This window comes from Siphateles boraxobius, unplaced genomic scaffold (genome assembly GCF_051911475.1).
Source record: "Siphateles boraxobius isolate OS27281-9 unplaced genomic scaffold, OSU_SipBor_1 92, whole genome shotgun sequence".
NCBI lineage: Eukaryota > Metazoa > Chordata > Actinopteri > Cypriniformes > Leuciscidae > Siphateles > Siphateles boraxobius.
In genome coordinates, this window is record NW_027509222.1 from 2,102,501 (window position 1) to 2,121,949 (window position 19,449).

At 38.9% G+C, this 19,449-nt stretch overlaps 1 protein-coding gene across 1 annotated transcript in view; it reads left to right on the forward strand.

Annotated features, from left to right (window-relative positions):
* ik (IK cytokine) overlaps positions 1–19,449 on the forward strand; it is a 22,150-nt gene that overhangs the window by 820 nt on the left and 1,881 nt on the right. Inside the window, exons 3-19 of the mRNA XM_077224818.1 lie at positions 321–413; positions 523–582; positions 1,740–1,907; positions 3,096–3,210; positions 3,291–3,361; positions 3,435–3,481; positions 9,492–9,655; positions 11,911–12,019; positions 12,885–12,924; positions 13,015–13,222; positions 15,572–15,590; positions 15,732–15,797; positions 17,795–17,876; positions 18,753–18,810; positions 18,888–18,976; positions 19,057–19,165; positions 19,317–19,351. Coding sequence (XP_077080933.1) covers positions 321–413; positions 523–582; positions 1,740–1,907; positions 3,096–3,210; positions 3,291–3,361; positions 3,435–3,481; positions 9,492–9,655; positions 11,911–12,019; positions 12,885–12,924; positions 13,015–13,222; positions 15,572–15,590; positions 15,732–15,797; positions 17,795–17,876; positions 18,753–18,810; positions 18,888–18,976; positions 19,057–19,165; positions 19,317–19,351 — 1,533 coding nt within the window. The remainder of the gene's footprint in view (positions 1–320; positions 414–522; positions 583–1,739; positions 1,908–3,095; positions 3,211–3,290; positions 3,362–3,434; positions 3,482–9,491; positions 9,656–11,910; positions 12,020–12,884; positions 12,925–13,014; positions 13,223–15,571; positions 15,591–15,731; positions 15,798–17,794; positions 17,877–18,752; positions 18,811–18,887; positions 18,977–19,056; positions 19,166–19,316; positions 19,352–19,449) is intronic.

Sequence of the window (19,449 nt, forward strand, 5' to 3'; positions counted from 1 at the left end):
ATTCTTTTGTTAAATCTTTAGCTTTCCCTTTATGCATTTCTAAATAACTTCAGATGTTTTTTCCTCTGATGTGATTTAAATGAGTGACGCATCAGCAGGGACAGTATTCAAAGACAAGTGCAGGAGCAAACACATTAAAATGCCTTACGACATGCATATATCTTGTTAATCTAATGATAATAGTTTTTATTATTATGGTATTGTTTTGTTGCAGTCCATGAAATCTCCGTTCTTGACGATTCAGTGACGTTACTATCTTCATTCTCAAGTGAAGTCTGATCTGTTCTTGTGTCTCAATGAAGTTTGTTTGTGACCCTCAGATCCAAGCTGACCAATGATGACTTCCGGAAGCTTCTGATGACCCCGAGATCGACCCCGTCCTCCGCTCCACCCTCCAAAACACGACAACATGAGTACTTAGCTTTTGAACACACTTGTTTAAGATCTTTCTGTGGTCATATGTGCACTGCATGTCTCTATGAGAACAGTCCCGTTCACTTTTTGCTGTGATGATTTTCCCAGGATGCCACGGGAATATAACGAGGACGAGGATCCCGCGGCTCGCAGACGTAAGAAGAAAAGGTGAGTTGAGGAACAGTGAATGAATCCTGCATTACTACTGCTTTAATATCTTATCCTGCTGTTGCTTGTGTCTCTTCGGCACACTTTCCTATGTTTCGCTCTGCATCAATGACCATTTTATCAAATAAAAACGTGGCCCCTGTATGAGTATGAGTATTAGACACAATATTGCCTGTTTTTCTCTTTTTCACCTACAAAGCCACGGCAAAACTGTTCTGCATCTCTGAGCAACACACAGCGGTGTTTCATCACTGAATAAATCAGTCCATTTGAACAAATCGATTGAATTATTGACTCAATGACTCGCTCATTAACAGTGGTAACTACTGGTGGTTTCAATTTCATATTTAAAGTATCTTTTAAATTTAAAATCATTTCATATATCATCAAAGTTTTATTTGTACGGCATTATTTCTGCATGTTAAACACATTCATGTTCCTCTGAGCTGCATTAAACAGTCTGTGTAAATGCATCCAAACACCACTTCTGTGTTTCCTCTGCATTGCAAAGATCAGTTCAGTTGATACGGATTTCATTTGACTGTTAACAGCCCTGTAGTGTCTTATTATTCTAATTTAATGTATTGATTAAGTGTAATAATTTGACATAATAAATTATGCGTAGGCTACTTTTAACTGGGGAAGAAAAAAAAGCCCTTATAAAGGTAAAAATGCAGATAAAAGGTAAAAATCATTTGGAAAATGTAATTTGTCACTGCTGTGAACAACCACCGCACAGAATATGAAGAATATCAAAAACTTAAAGTTTAAACACACACCAAAATATTGTCTAATTATCGTTATTGACCAAATCCCAGAAATTATCAAGATGTATTTCTTTCTTTTTTTTTTGATGAGATGTTTTTAAGTCCCTTTACATAGTATGAAAACTACGGTTACTTTAAGCTCCACACTAAAACCCCTCAATAAATACACATTTTATTTCATAAATAATTGTGTTTTTATAATTTTCTTTTTTTAGCTATTACTTGCATGCAACACATAATACAGTATTTATACAGTAATCTCCTCCTGTGTTAGCGAATGTATAGTTCATGTATGAACACACCAGGCAGAATTTGAGTGAATTTTTGCATGTAAAATGTGTCTTTGAGATAATTTTTCCCTGTTCTTCCGCTTCACGCTTCTGTTTGAAGTTACTACGCTAAACTGCGGCAGCAGGAGATGGAGAGAGAGCGCGAGCTGGCGGAGAAGTACCGTGATCGTGCTCGAGAACGACGTGATGGTGTTAATAAAGACTACGAGGAGACTGAGCTCATCAGCACCACTGCTAACTATCGAGCCGTGGGACCCACCGCTGAGGCGTGAGTTTCCTCTGACATGTGTCCATTTCATTTCTTTACTGCATCTTAGAATAATCAGAATTCAGTTTCTCTAGCTGTATTTTGTTAAATGACCATCTTATGAAGATGTGTAGGAACTTATTGTTTCTGTTGATTTTGTTATTACGGGTTCTTTCTTATTAGAAGGGGCTTTTTTGCCTATTTTGTACCAACTTTGCATGTAGTGCATTTGCCAATGATCATTTGGGATGCGCCGATACCGATATACTTGAAAGCTGATTATCGATGTATTGGACGATAAATCTAAATCCAAATTTGTATTTTATTTAAAGTTTTTGAGAGCCTGATTACAAAAACAAAAGTCTCACCATTAAAATCCATGTCCCAAACACACAATTATAATGATGTTCTCATTATAATTTTATGTAGCCGATATGCGCTGCACATGTTGCACTGAACAGTATTTTCCTTTTTGAAGTGATTCCAATCATATTTCAAGCAGTTCACAACCATCATGTTGAACAGTGCGCATCTGAAGTGTCTCAGCTGAAGGAAATAATCCATTATTTATCCGCTTTAATATATCAGCCATATTTTCTTATTTGGCCAATAACATTAAAACGGAACATATATCGGCCAGTATATTGTGCATCGCTATTAATCAACATTTTGAAGTTTGTATTTCACATGACTGCAAGAGACAAAACAATTCTGTCCGTTTTAGTAAAACGGCTATAATTCCCTAAAAGAACAAGTTCTTTTGAAATTTGGTCAAAGTTTGTAGACCATTGCTTGAACTCCACTTGTTGTTTTTAGATTAGGCTGTGATCTGCCCCGAAAATCACCAGGATATTGCTGATTTATTTAATTTTCCACTTTTATTTTGCTGCAGTTTTCTATAATTCGTTTCACATCATTTATTTTCTTCTACGTCTTTCTACAGATTTGTGCCATTGCAAATGAAGTAATTTATTTGTTAATTTTAATTTGCATTACTCCCAAAATCCCTGAACATGGTGACACTGTTGTGTCTAGCAGCAGTGAACATAAATGCCAAGAGTTTAACCCGTGTATTATTTTGTCAAGGCTAATATTAGCGATTGAATGCTTATTATAGGACTGATTATTGCTTAGGAATTGTCAGTAAAAAAGTGCTTTCTCATTAGTTTGGATTTGAATGTGTCTTTTTCCTGCACTGTTGATGAACAGGGACAAATCAGCTGCGGAGAAAAGGCGTCAGCTGATCCAGGAGTCCAAGTTCTTGGGTGGTGATATGGAGCACACTCACTTGGTGAAGGGTTTGGATTTCGCCCTGCTGCAGAAGGTACATCCACGTAACCATTGTTTGAAAATCAAACCACTGCCACATATTTGCTTGTGTTTAATGTACTGTTTTAATTTCAGGTCAGAGCTGAGATCACTAGTAAGGAGCGGGAAGAGGAGGACATTATTGAGAAAGTGCAGAAGGAAGTCAAGTATGTTTCATAAGTTCTTATTTGCTCACTTAACCCAGTTGCGAGTCTCTTTTGACATGTTTGTGTTTGACAGGAGAGATGAAGATCCAGAGCAGAAGATTGAGTTCAAGACCCGCCTGGGTGAGTTCAGTCTGTGTTTAATCTTTCGCACCTGGAGGAACATTTTCATACTTCCTGCAACTATTGGTGGAAGCTAGGGCTGGGTATTGTTAGGAATTTCACAATTCGATTTCGATTCGATATTGATTTATTAGCTTCGAAATCGATTCAATAATTAGTAAATACACAAGTAATTAAGTACCTGAGTATATTTTTAAATAATGTGTGCAGCATAACCAATGTTTAAGAACAAATTGACCCCAGCATGATTCCTGTCATGGTTTATTTAGCAGAACAAACTGTACAATATTGTACATGCGTTGAATACAAACCACAACTGTAACAAACAGGTGCTTTATTAACACACCTCTAAAGTGCATGTAACAGTAATAGAAAGTATATTTCTTTCTTCCTATACATTCAAGTTATAAAAGAAATATAAACAGAAACACAAAATGTGCATACTCAAAAAAAATGCGCTTCATGAGGCACACGCGCGCACATTCGCACACACACGCAAGGACTCTTCCTCTGTCGTGCGCGCGCTACGCGGTTTGGAGCTCGCGAGCTCTAGATTTCGGGAGATTTGAACTAATTTGCGTACATCAGGGAGCCGATATCAATATGCGGGAGACTCCCGGAGACTTATTGTCGTTCTTATTATCATTTAGGGGGGCTTAGGAACATTTGGAGTAGCTTCAGCCCCCCTAAAATAGGCCTAACGACGTCACTGGTTGGCGGTGCAGGCTTGAACGGAGTGCAGCTGCTGTCCGTCATCTTGCTGTTTTGGTAAAGCGCGTCTTGTACAACGCTGAACGCTCTCACTAGAGTGTTGCCCACAGCGCCGCCACTGGCCGGTGGGCTGAATCGATTCATAGGATTTGATGAATCGATATTGAATTGAGTAACAAATAATTGCAATGCATTGATGAATCGATATTTTTACTCGGCCCTAGTGGAAGCACACGCTTTGTGGCATCACCGCCAAGAGAATTTTGGGAAGGATTTTAGTTCTAGGAACTCCTTTTAGAGGAACTAAATTAGCTCTTCAGAGTCAGGTCTAAATCAGCGCTATAGGAACTATCCGTAACGTTAGTGACGCTGATTGGCCGAACGCACGCGAAACTCCAAGACACGCCATTTAAAAAAAAACAACGTAAAGATGGGGCTGGGCGATAAAACGGTATCGGTATTTATCGACGGTACACCGTTTTAGGTAACGATATAAATTTTTTCCGATATAGCGCTCGATATTTTCATTAAAATGCGCGCGCATCGCCTGTAGATCTTAGGGGCCACTCGCATATCACGTCTAAAAACGTGTGGAAGGTGCGACTGTGCCACTGTCGCCTTTCCAAAGCACAAACTAATTATATTAGCCTGCATTTGATTACCCCATTATAATGGTCACTTTCATAAAAACATACTTGTAGGTTTAAAATTCCAGATATGGCACATTTATTGTCTCCAACAACAAATATTTTAGTAATATGTATATTTTAGTCAGAATTATTGCGCTACTATTCTATTGTGCTCGTCTGTTTGGCGCGCATGCGCGCGGCGGCACTCATTCACGGAAGCTTGAATTTTAGCGGAGATTCATTTGCAGAAGCTCGTCCTCTCCTGATAGGGAAATGGACATATTTGTATGATTTGTTTGAACATTTACAGATAGAGAATATACCTGTGAAATGTAAGTTAGGCACTGAGGAAAGCACCACGTCTCAAACACATTAAACGGCGCCAGTATTTATCTTTCAGTCTCTAACAGTAGCCTATCTGTCCGAGCATCTGACTGGGCAAGCTGCTTTAAACTTGTTAACTATCTCACCAGTTATTTTGAAGCGCTTAATAAGCTTGTGTCATGTTTAGGACAAATTGTACTGTTCTTTCACTGCAGGAGCAGTGAGGATGTGCTCGTATCAAACTACTGTATCGATATAAACGGTATTGCCTCATTCCATATCGTGGGGAAAAAAAATATCGATATATTGTACAAACTCGATATACCGCCCAGCCCTATATTCAATTATGAACTGCGCTCTCCACATCATGTTGACTTACGGTGCGTTCCATTCGATCGTGGTTGTTTCGTTCATTATGGACCATGGCAAGCAGACTTTGGGACAAAAGGAGAAGTAAAATGAGGATGAATATCAGTATGGCGTTTTCGAGATGCCCGAGAGCTAGCTTCCGTGACAAACTTCACAAGCTCCACGTCTGCAACAAACAAACTTCGACTAGACAGAGATACTTTTTTAGACAGGTGAGCAAATGTACATAAAATAATCAATGTTATATAGCTCAACATGATGAAATGTGAGAATATGATCAGTATGTTATTCTAATGTTGATCTAGCTTACTGCTAGTCTCATACAGGCAAACTAACACACAGAATAACATTATAACTTTCAACACACTCAAATGCAGTTTAGTGTGATAGTGTAGACCAAGTGAAACAGCGCTGCGTTTCCTCAAGTTTCATTCCTCTAATAAACTGTCCTGTGTGAATATTAATTCAGCACTTGCGTTCGGTTGAATTAAATGTTCTTATTCCTTTATATCCGCGGGACTCGCGTGTGGCGCTGATATCTGTTTCTCATTAGCAATCGCGCCCGCTTCACACAACAGTCAGGTTAAAAACATCAATGTATTTACTAATCCATAAACATTATTAGATCCATCAGCACAAGTTCCATCATTCCGCTTATGCGTCATCAACCTACGGCCCTAGCGGCAAATAAAATTACCTATTGTAGCTTTAACAGACAAGTGTATTTTATGACAACGATTGTTTCAGCAACTCGGTATGTATTTTTAATAATGTTAAAATGTTGTAATATTCATGAATTTTATGTACTTGTACATTTCGTTGCGCTTGCCGAGAGAGCTCGCCCACGCGCTCTTCTGATTGGCTGTGATTTTTATCGTGTCCCATAGCCGCGTCGCGTCTGGTGTGGACAGACAAATTCTTTGTCGCTGGGATCTTATAGCATCGAGTCTGGTTAGGACACTGTGTTAAGAAAGCGTCAGTATTTTTATTGACATATTAAAAATAATCTTAACATTGACAAAGCAAAGGTAACACATAGGCTACTCATTTTCATAAATGCACACGGTAAAATAAAAAAGATATAAACTTACATGAAAACAATATTTATAATAATATGAAAGAAATATTCGTTCCCTGTTCGTTCTTTTAAGGTTTCCTGGAAAGACCACTCTCAACGAGAACGCAAGTCTGTTCTTGGAATTGAGAAACAGCCTATGTATTTCTGCTCCGCTAGCAAGGATCAAGCACATTGATGAATCGATATTTTTACTCGGCCCTAGTGGAAGCACACGCTTTGTGGCATCACCGCCAAGAGAATTTTGGGAAGGATTTTAGTTCTAGGAACTCCTTTTAGAGGAACTAAATTAGCTCTTCAGAGTCAGGTCTAAATCAGCGCTATAGGAACTATCCGTAACGTTAGTGACGCTGATTGGCCGAACGCACGCGAAACTCCAAGACACGCCATTTAAAAAAAAACAACGTAAAGATGGGGCTGGGCGATAAAACGGTATCGGTATTTATCGACGGTACACCGTTTTAGGTAACGATATAAATTTTTTCCGATATAGCGCTCGATATTTTCATTAAAATGCGCGCGCATCGCCTGTAGATCTTAGGGGCCACTCGCATATCACGTCTAAAAACGTGTGGAAGGTGCGACTGTGCCACTGTCGCCTTTCCAAAGCACAAACTAATTATATTAGCCTGCATTTGATTACCCCATTATAATGGTCACTTTCATAAAAACATACTTGTAGGTTTAAAATTCCAGATATGGCACATTTATTGTCTCCAACAACAAATATTTTAGTAATATGTATATTTTAGTCAGAATTATTGCGCTACTATTCTATTGTGCTCGTCTGTTTGGCGCGCATGCGCGCGGCGGCGCTCATTCACGGAAGCTTGAATTTTAGCGGAGATTCATTTGCAGAAGCTCGTCCTCTCCTGATAGGGAAATGGACATATTTGTATGATTTGTTTGAACATTTACAGATAGAGAATATACCTGTGAAATGTAAGTTAGGCACTGAGGAAAGCACCACGTCTCAAACACATTAAACGGCGCCAGTATTTATCTTTCAGTCACTAACAGTAGCCTATCTGTCTGAGCATCTGACTGGGCAAGCTGCTTTAAACTTGTTAACTATCTCACCAGTTATTTTGAAGCGCTTAATAAGCTTGTGTCATGTTTAGGACAAATTGTACTGTTCTTTCACTGCAGGAGCAGTGAGGATGTGCTCGCATCAAACTACTGTATCGATATAAACGGTATTGCCTCATTCCATATCGTGGGGAAAAAAAATATCGATATATTGTACAAACTCGATATACCGCCCAGCCCTATATTCAATTATGAACTGCGCACTCCACATCATGTTGACTTACGGTGCGTTCCATTCGATCGTGGTTGTTTCGTTCATTATGGACCATGGCAAGCAGACTTTGGGACAAAAGGAGAAGTAAAATGAGGATGAATATCAGCATGGCGTTTTCGAGATGCCCAAGAGCTAGCTTCCGTGACAAACTTCACAAGCTCCACGTCTGCAACAAACAAACTTCGACTAGACAGAGATACTTTATTAGACAGGTGAGCAAATGTACATAAAATAATCAATGTTATATAGCTCAACATGATGAAATGTGAGAATATAATCAGTATGTTATTCTAATGTTGATCTAGCTTACTGCTAGTCTCATACAGGCAAACTAACACACAGAATAACATTATAACTTTCAACACACTCAAATGCAGTTTAGTGTGATAGTGTAGACCAAGTGAAACAGCGCTGCGTTTCCTCAAGTTTCATTCCTCTAATAAACTGACCTGTGTGAATATTAATTCAGCACTTGCGTTCGGTTGAATTAAATGTTCTTATTCCTTTATATCCGCGGGACTCGCGTGTGGCGCTGATATCTGTTTCTCATCAGCAATCGCGCCCGCTTCACACAACAGTCATGTTAAAAACATCAATGTATTCACTAATCCATAAACATTATTAGATCCATCAGCACAAGTTCCATCATTCCGCTTATGCGTCAACCTACGGCCCTAGCGGCAAATAAAATTACCTATTGTAGCTTTAACAGACAAGTGTATTTTATGACAACGATTGTTTCAGCAACTCGGTATGTATTTTTAATAATGTTAAAATGTTGTAATATTCATGAATTTTATGTACTTGTACAATTCGTTGCGCTTGCCGAGAGAGCTCGCCCACGCGCTCTTCTGATTGGCTGTGATTTTTATCGCGTCCCATAGCCGCGTCGCGTCTGGTGTGGACAGACAAATTCTTTGTCGCTGGGATCTTATAGCATCGAGTCTGGTTAGGACACTGTGTTAAGAAAGCGTCAGTATTTTTATTGACATATTAAAAATAATCTTAACATTGACAAAGCAAAGGTAACACATAGGCTACTCATTTTCATAAATGCACACGGTAAAATAAAAAAGATATAAACTTACATGAAAACAATATTTATAATAATATGAAAGAAATATTCGTTCCCTGTTCGTTCTTTTAAGGTTTCCTGGAAAGACCACTCTCAACGCAAGTCTGTTCTTGTTATTGAGAAACAGCCTATGTATTTCTGCTCCGCTAGCAAGGATCAAGCACACGGCAAAGCTAATACTTTTTCATATAATGTTGTCTTTCTTTGTATAACAGTTCTATCTGATAACGTATTAGACAGGACTGTTAGACAGATCATAGACTAATGAACACGCTGTGTGGCTCAGGCTCTGGCTGCCGTTCTCAGCGGCGTTAAAATAAAAGTCAAAACAACGAGCACGTATTGCGTCACTTCAGAGTTCATACTGGCGGTGCGAATGCAACCAGGAAAACGGCCATATTGGGGAACATTTAGTTCTCGGGGAACCACCCTGGTGGCTAGTTCCTAAAACTACCGGTGCAAAAGCCCTGGACAGCAATAAGACTGAACTACATGTGACTTGTGTGTATTGTTCTGCTCTTTAGGACGAAACATCTACCGTATCCTGTTCAAGGGTCGTCCGATAGAGCGCAACGAGCTGTTCCTGCCCGGCCGAATGGCGTATGTGGTGGACCTGGAAGACGAGTACGCAGACACGGACATCCCAACCACACTCATCCGCAGCAAAGCCGACTGCCCCACCATGGAGGTACACAACCCAAAAACAACACTACAAACCTTGACATTGCTAAAGGACGCAGATGCTAACATGTTTTACTGTGACGTAACTTGCTTTCAAATGCTGGAAATTGTTAGAGTGAATTATTAGTGGTGGTTGCCAAATCAAGCGTCAGCACTGCTATTGCTCATGCTGAAGTATATGGCGAATAACTGATCCTGCACTGTTCAATTCACGTGGTTTATTGAGCAGAGGTGTGCTATTACTTTTCAAGAGGATCAGACTTAAAGTCCCCCTGTAGTTAATAATTTTATCCCTTAAAACTCATCTTTGATCACCAAAATTACACATTTAAACGTTTTTTTTCCTTGGTTTTTTTTTTTTTAAACTCCCAGAAGATGGCATGTAGCCGAAACGCGTTGGAGTTTTTTAGATGGTTAATTTTACCAAGCCATAAGAATAAAGGCTTTTTAACTTTTTCAATTGAGAGTGCCTTGGAGTTTTTCCTTTGATTTTTGGTATTTCGTTTCCCATCCAAAGAGCACCTCTATATTAATCAAACGTTGAAGTCCAGGAAGCGCTCCTCTACCCCTCCGATTTTCAGTTTTTTTCCTTAGCTTGAATGTAACTCGACACCCTTGCCTCATTTAGTATTCGCGGTAATATGAATATGCAAATGAGCCGCGCCTCCACTCACTCACTCAGCTCAGAGATCCACTCGTTGACGATCACACGTTGATCTGATTGGTTACAAGGTAGTTTGTGACGTCAGAAACACCAGCGATTTCAAACCGTGTTTTTGAGACTGTCTACGGTTCACTGCAGTTAAGGAGAAAATACTCAGCTAGGGCCGACTTGGTTGACTAGGGCTGTGCAATATGGACAAAATAGTCATAGCGTTTTTTTTTAAAACATTTTTTTATGAATATTGCAATTGCGATTTTTGGCAACTGTTTTTGCTTTTTCAAACATGCTTCATTCTAAATATATTCAGTTGACCAGAAGTGCATAAAACATTTCACAATGAAGTAACATAGTATTAACAGCTTGATAAACAAAACGGTAATAAACTGTCTTTAAAACAGACAACATAAATTAGGGTTAACCGAAATTCCAGTCATAACAATAAATAAACTTTTGTGCTCACATTTCACAATGTAATATAATTACTGTACAGTTATTAGAGTTATACTGCTTGATAAACAAAATTGTAATAAATTTTATTTTTAAAACAGACAACATAAAATAAATTAAGATTAACTAACCTAAACTCCAATCATAACCATTAATATAAACTAACAGAAATCAAAACCAAAAAATAGATTGCTATATAATGGACCGTACTACACTTGTGGGGTAGTATTTCACTTCAACGCCCTCCTTACATTTATCTTTCATTTCAGGAATAGCAACTCGTGAGAAATGAGTGCCAGATGGCAGCTGGTATCTTTTGTCGAGGCACCATGTCTTTGCATATATGATATTGTGTCTGTAATTTCTTTGTGCCGCTTTGATCTGAAATCTCATAAGGTGTGACGCTTGCAAATGCTTGAACGTTTGGTTGAGGCTGGCTTTGAGTTGTGCTTTTGTTAGTTGCGATGGATTTTGTCGACATGCATTGATCAAACAGTTTTTTATGGTGTTGTTTTAAGGGTTGGAACAGGTTTGTACTATTGCCCCGTTTCATTGCAATAATCATTTCACAGGTCTTGCAAATTACCTTGATCTGTGACACATCCTCTCTCCTGAATTCAAAATACTCCCAAAACGACTGATGTTGAATTTCTCTTTTGCACCAAATCATTTTTATTCTGACCTGCATCCATATTTTATGTTCTTTCCTCCTGTTCGCCTATTCTGTTCTCCCGCACAGCTTCGTCGTAATTTACGCGGTGCGCTGAGTGAGCTCTGATTGGTTAACATCTTAAACATGTGCACAAGAACGTTGCAGTATTGGTATTAGTAAATGAGTGGATGATTTTCATTCTTGGGTGAAATAACCCTTAAGGCCTGTCAACTATAGTTACATGTTATTCAGGTTTAAAACCTTTTTTAAAAGTTTAAAAGCTAAACCCTGGAACCTGTTGTTTGAGCGGGACGATTCGTGAATCACACCTGTTGGTAAATCTGCTTGTCAGTTTCAAACGGAGTTAGAGATCGGCTCCTTGAGCACCCAGAGTGCTATAACACTCACAGCGTGAGATTGTGGCAGTCGGTTAGACTTCACTCCCGCTTTCTTCAGCTCATTTTTAATGTCTAGTCAAACTGCTGTTTTTGTTCCTCAGGCTCAGACGACACTCACCACCAATGACATAGTCATCAGCAAACTAACACAGATCCTGTCGTACCTGAGGCAAGGCACACGCAACAAGAAAATCAAGAAGAAGGACAAAGGTAGTGTTTGAATGTTCACTAGAAATCAGCTTTTTGAGTCAAGTACTCTAACACAGTGGTTCTCAACGTTTATTAAGTCACAATCCCTGGCGACCTATTACCCGCAGCCCTAGATATCACTGATAAAAGTATCGAGAGATTGATTACGACGGTCAGAAGAGAGAGAGCCATCACATCACACCCTTAGCCGTTGCTTTAGAAACTCTGTGGCAGTGTTCAATTGGCATTAAAAAAAAAAAAATAATACATTACTGTGCAAAAGTCTTAGGTATGTTAGTATTTTCCCCCCAAAAAATGGTTTTAAGTCAGTAATTTATATCTTTTGTTGTAGTGTGTCAGTAGGAAATATCAGTTTACATTTCCAAACATTCATTTAGCCATTAATTGTAATAATCCAGTGAGTTTTTTTGTATGCACAACGAGTCTGACAACAGCCTGTTACATGTTACATTACTGTTACACAAACTGTAATCTGACACACTAGAGCAAAAGATATAAATAACTGGCTTAACCTTTTTTTGGGGGTGAACATACTAACATGCCTGAGACTTTTGCACAGTACTGTATATAAATAAACTCTGCAAGATCTATGATATTAGTAACTGTGGAAACGTGTCATCACAGGCTTTGAAAAGGGTCCATAATGTAACTCATTGACAAGACAAAGAATCTCAAAGATTCACTTGAACCTTTCCGCATAAAGGCTCGTCTTCAGATTTCATAGAGCTCGGAGCAGAACAGAGAAAGTCAGCACAGTGTTAACCAAATGCATTTTGATAAAATTCGCTCTTATCATTTAGGAAATTTTTCATCACAATGCGCAAACAAGAAAAGTCCATTTTTAAGAAGTGTTTTCTGTTTTCAGGGCGTCTGGATGAGAAGAAAGCGCCAGAGGCTGATTTAAGGTGAGTTCACATGCAGTCAAAGTGTTTTATCTTTATGATCTGATCAAATGCTTCTTAACCACGTCTGTGTGTGTGTGTGCGTCCACGCAGCATCTTTGATGACATCGGTGACTACATGCCCTCCACCTCCAAGAGCATCAGAGACAAGGAGAAAGAGCGCTACCGTGAGAGAGAGAGGGAGAGGGAGAAAGATCGAGAGCGCGAGAGGGAGAGAGAGAGAGAGAGAGAGCGAGAGAGGGATCGGGACGAGGAGAAAAGACGACACAGTTACTTTGAGAAGCCTCGCGCTGATGAGGAGGTCAGCTGATCGTTGTTGTTTAACCCTCTGTTGCGCTTCAGTCAAAAATGACAGATTTATTTAGATTTTGTCAGTGAAATGAATGTACTATATTTTAGTTTGATAATATTTTTTATTTTGTATTTTTAGGGGATTTTATTATACTAAATTATATTTACGCTGTATTTATAATCTATTTATTCACTTTTTGAGCATAGACCATTTCCGACTTAAACTGTGGTAAATGTTGAATGCTTTAGAGCACAGACTGAAGTTTGATCTCTTTTCATAGACGACACCTGGCAGATTATTGCAGAAATGAAAAGTTTAAAAAAGTTAACTTAAAAAAAGTAACTGAATTTTACATGTTATGAAAATACTACTTTAAATTTTATATGAAATATATATTTATAAATCTCGTTTTACTCTAAAAATGCAAAAAAATCGAAGCCACATATCTAAACCAGTTGTTCCAAATTTGAGATTGATATCTCAAAAAATGATCTTTCAGTAATGGCTCGTTTCCACTGAGCGGTACGGTACGGTACAGTTCGGTACGGTACGCAATTATTTGCGTTTCCACTGTTAGAAGTTGTGAATGGTCTCAAAAAGCCGAACCGTACTGTACCACTTTTTGGGTACCCTTCCGTTGGGGTACCTCGTATAGTGTAACGGTACTAAAGGGAGGAGCTAGACTCACTGCAGAACGCTGATTGGTTGACAGAGTATCATCACTTGCGCGTGCTACAAGGGTAATGACAACATAAGAAGCGCCATTTTTTAATATACAGTTGGAATATAATACTACGGTTATTCTTTCACGAAATGTAGTTTTAAGAGTTTTTCAGGAGAGAATGTAGTTGTTTAAAGCTCAAATCTGTGGTTTATTTATAATGTTTTATGATAATTTGATCCATTCCAGGGATCACCGGGCGCTCGGCACTCATGTTCCCTGCCTGTAACAGCCTTTCCTCGGCTAGTCGTTCTAACGTTTGCCGTTGACTCTGTAGTGGTAATTCGTCTTGTGTATATCTAACGGGTGATCTTTGGTCTCGTGAATCGATAATTTGTTCCCTGGCCAATCGTTTTGGCAGAGGGCTAAGTGAAGTTTCTTATATTTAGACTATTTAACTTTTCCGTTGTAACGTTAACGTTAGACTAGCGCTGAATTTGTATATTTGACAGAATTGTTTGCATTATTTCTTATTGTATAGCTTCTTGTAACGTTACCTTTTACTTATACTTTTATAATGGCTATTATTGCTAAAATGGAAATTTAACTGGGTTGAGTTTTGTCATTTTTTATTTTATTACAAGATTATCACTGTAATGTTGTTTATTGCAACATTTGTAAAAATGCACATATTTCCTGGAATATGTTTAATATTTTTAAAATTTAAACGAAAAGATGCTGGGTTGTGTTTTATATTTCGTTTTGTTATAAATAGGCTAACGTTAAACATGCAGTAGATAATATAATCAGGTCTATACATTGCCTGAACCACATTTGTGTGCCTATAATGTTTAATATGTATATAAATGAAAACGAAAAGAGACAGAGTGGTGTTTTATAATATATTTTGTTTTATTGTTGCCTAAAATGTACATGCGGAGCGAGCTGAGTGATGCTTCAAGAACGCGCTGTTACATTTGGAGAATTACCGGACTCGCGTCCTCGGGAGTCTTTCTGCTGAGAACTTTGTGTACTTGGTATTGAGAAATGCCTAATGTCGGCGCTTCTCTTCTTGTGACAAACATGGCGAGAAGCAAGGACAATATCTGCTGTATGCCACGCATTGGTGTGTTTACTTTGTCGCTTTCTTCTTTGTGCGAAAATGACGTTGATCGCTTCTTTCCGGCAAACACCACACCTATCAAGAAGGGTATTGTTGGCGGTGGAAACGCTAGCCGGATCATGGTTTACTGACCCGACCCGAACCGAACCGTTCTGTACCGTACCATACAGCTCAGTGGAAACAAGCCATAAGAGTGTGTGTGGCTGCAGTACCAAACGCTTCCACTAGATGAAATTTATCTTCCATTCATTTCTAATGTGCTCGTTTTTGACTGCGAGGAGCACAAGTGTGACTGTTTTTCAGGACCGTTTAACCTTTCAAATCATGTCCTGTTCTGTGTTCACACAGCAAGTGCCAAAACTTTTACCAAGTTTCTTACCATTCTGTATCCAATGAAGTAAAAAATTATTTGAAAAATGTAAAAATTAGGTTTTTTTTAATTTTCATTTCAATTTGAAGAGTACCAGAGAAAATGATTCTCATTGCTTTAGAATATTTGTGCAGAATTTGTGGATATCACTATCCATAAGTAAGCAATCTCTGTAATAATTGTGTAATATTTCTGTCCTTTCAGCCCATAGACATCGATAAAGGTAACTATTCACAATCTTCATATTCCTCAGTTTCCTCATAAAAATGTTTAATTGAAGGAAATTAAAAAAAACACACATTTGAATGCTAAAGTCCAGGCGTGTTGAGTACTTCAATGCTGTAGTTGTGATGTTGTCTTGCAGGTCCAAGCTCTGTGAAGGACCAGATCAAGTTAATCAATGAGAAGTTTGCTGGAATCGGTCAGGAAGCATATCCTTCACGAGACTGCTGATGTGAGAACACAATGAATGAGTTCACTGCTGCTCTTTGTGTATAGACCGATACCATCAAGTTGTGTCCCAAATGATGAAACTGCTACTTGAAATCCGGTCGAAAATCAACAGGATTTTTTGAGACCTAAAGCCAAAAAAATCTTGTTTCATGAAGAATAGGACTCCTTATGGATATAACTTGTTACGGTACCTTACGTTAACCTTCACATGGCCAGCGTCAGTTACATTGTTTTATTTAGAAATTCTCCTGTTGCTTCAAAATCACAACTGCTGCGTCCCAAATCAGATCTAAACAGTATTGGAAAATAGAAATCGTGTGTCCCGAATCATAGTTTGACTTTTTCCGGTTTGAATCGGAAGTGCAGATCCCTGCTCAAACTAACGGCTAATATTACCCACAACCCATCGAGTGTTGGATGAGGATTCGATTAGAACTACAAATATGAATAAAAAGTGTTAAAGCACTACAAAAATGGTGGATGTGTGAGTCAGACGGATAAGTAGAGAGGTTTAGAGAAAGGGATTGAGGGATTAATAATCAGTATCTATCCTGCTGAAAGAGATTTATTCAGTGTTATCTGCAACAGCATTGTGCGCTTTTATAAAGATACGTCTAGTGATTAACTTTTAAATGCATCATTATGCAAACGCGACATTAACGTGCTACATTTCTCTCTGAAACGGTAGGAAATTAAATTAGATTGAATGTGGAGGATTTTAACCTAAACAAGATGATTGACAGATCAGTTTAAACAGTGACAGGATGCACATCATAATGATGAAGAAGTAGGTCTTAAATCTTGCCTACTCTTCTGCTACACATACCTTTAGGGCGTAGTGTAAAGGTGATGATACACAGGGCAACTTTTTGAGCAATGTTGGCATCAACGGGCACCCAGATGAGACACAGGGCCCACGACCGATCTAAATTATCCAGATAGAAATGTATTTCCCTTTTTCAACTCGCTCGGCAAGATTGCTCAAAAAGTTGCCCTGTGTATCATCACCTTAATTAGGGCAATTAACCCTTTGCAGGGAATTTAATCGACAGGCGACCTGACCAATCATAATCCGCCATCCACCGAATCCGCTATTTTGTCCGACAAAGCAGTCAGGAGAGTTAGTAGATTAACGTTGGAGGATTTGAACTTGAAAAACGAAGTGTACTTGCGTATTTCCGCGGTTAAAATAACATTCCTTCTTATGTTCATTCATATTTGATGCTATAAATGAACTAGAAGGAAGAGATGATCGGTTCACAAGCAGCTTTAACTGAGGCGCTACTGCAATCGGTCAGACACATTAAAGAGCCACAAAACGGTATTTATTGTTTACATTTCTTTAAAAAATTACCATATTTTGAAGTTGAGACTTTGTTTCATATCAAAAGTAACCTGGTCTGTCCTGTCTGTCAGCGCGTTGTCAGTGTGCTCTCTTCTCCGCGATGTATTTTTCACAACGTAAAACATGTGGTGTGTGTCCTGAAGCAGCGTAGCTTGTCGGACGTAGCAACAGTAACTAAAGGGGGCGGGTCTTTGCGAACGGGACTTAGTGTTGATCATTGTAGTCAATCACCGACATTTGCTTGAATGAGAACTTAGCAATCAGATTCAGGTTCTGCACTTATACAGCAGTTAATGTTCTCGTTATAACCAATAATGTGCAGAAATGATTTAATGTACTACATTTTATGTAAGGGCTAATTGGTCTCTAAGACAGCCCAGCGATTGGCTGGATAATAATAAGATATCTGTGTTTTCAGTAATTGGTTGGTAATTGGTAGATGCATTTTTCCAGTTATGCTTAGATCTAAAAAAAAAAAGTTTCTATATCCTTATTTATTAACGGTTTGTCCTGCAGACATGAATTAAATCATACACACTAATGCATATATGATATTGAAGTGTTCTGGAGTAACATGATGCCTCGCGCTGCAGTGTTGAGTTTGTAGTGGTCTTCTTTAACTGTGAGCACTGGAAGCAGACGTGAAGAGAAGAAGCATCTGGGAGATTTCTTTGGGATGTCGAACAGTTACGCCGAATGCTACCCTGCCACGTGAGTTACCGCCTTCAGGAACACTTACAGGAAACGCTCACTTCAGAATTCAAATTTCCTGATAATTCCCAACGTCATCCAAGATGTTTATGTCTTGAAAACATTGCAGGATTTTTCTCCATATAGTGACTTCAACGGGTCGAAGGTCCAAATGTGAGTTTCAATGCAGCTTCAAAGTCTCGACACGATCCCAGCCGAGGAATAAGAGTCTTATCTAGACAAACCAGCGCACATTTTGTAAAAAAAAACGTTTATATTCTTTTTAACCACAAATGCTTGTCTAGCTCTAGCTCTGCATTTCTTAACTAGGTTGAAAGGTCACGCGTGGAAGTACTGACCCAGTGTTTAAGTGAAACGCCATTTACAAAAAAAATGATGAATAAATAAAAGGTAGAACAACGATGTCGGACGATTTTGAAGTTGGAGGAGAAAATGAGATGCAGTTTTTCGCCCTAACCTATATTTTTGTACCGGGACACGTGTGACCTTTCAACGTGATCACGTAATGTGGGAAGTCGTGGTCGTGCAAGATGAGCATTTGTGGTTAAAAAGTATATAAATGCTTTGTTTTTATTTTATTTTTTTATAAAACGTCCGCTGGTTTGTCTAGATAAGACTCTTATTCCTCGGCTGGGATCGTGTCGAGACTTTGAAGCTGCACTGAAACTCACATTTGGACCTTCGACCTGTTGAAGTCACTATATGGAGAAAAATCCTGCAATGTTTTCCTCAAAAACCTTTCTTTTCGACTGAAGAAAGAAAGAAGTGAACATCTTGGAGGACGTGGAGGAGAGTAAATGATAAGGAAATTATAATTCTGCAGTGAACTCCTCCTTTAGAGATGATGATGCTGATGTTGATGATGCTGTCTTGCAGGATGGATGATCTGGCTGTGGACAGCGATGAAGAAGTGGACTACAGCAAGATGGACCAGGCATGAATGAGTTTGATGAGTTGTAATGTCTCCGAGTGTCTCTGGTCAGGCGTGTTCACGAGTGTGTCTGTTTGCAGGGTAATAAGAAGGGGCCTTTGGGCCGCTGGGACTTTGACACTCAAGAGGAATACAGCGACTACATGAACAACAAGGAGGCGCTGCCAAAGTAACACAGGCTCTGTGTTCTCAGTTTGGCCATGTGAGGTTGTGTTCACTCTGATGATGATGATGGTGGTGTGTTTTCAGGGCTGCCTTCCAGTACGGCATCAAAATGTCCGAGGGCCGAAAGACTCGTCGCTTTAAAGAAACCAACGAGAAGGCCGAGTTAGACCGACAGTGGAAGAAAATCAGTGCTGTGAGTTTACCGGCTCTCATCTATATTCTGTGTAATGTGGAAGAATCTGGCATAAAACGATGTGTAAGCGATGAACACCATATGGTGTTGAGATGATGATGATGTCACACTCAATCCTGCAGCATGTTCACACTGTCTGTGTTTATTTCAGATCATTGAGAAGAGAAAAAAGATGGAGGCAGATGGGTGAGTGTTGTTGGTTTTTCTCTTATTTTTTTCAGTCTAAAAAAATCCTTAAAAACAATGTGAGGAGCAAAAATACTGGGATTTTCAACATCTTCACC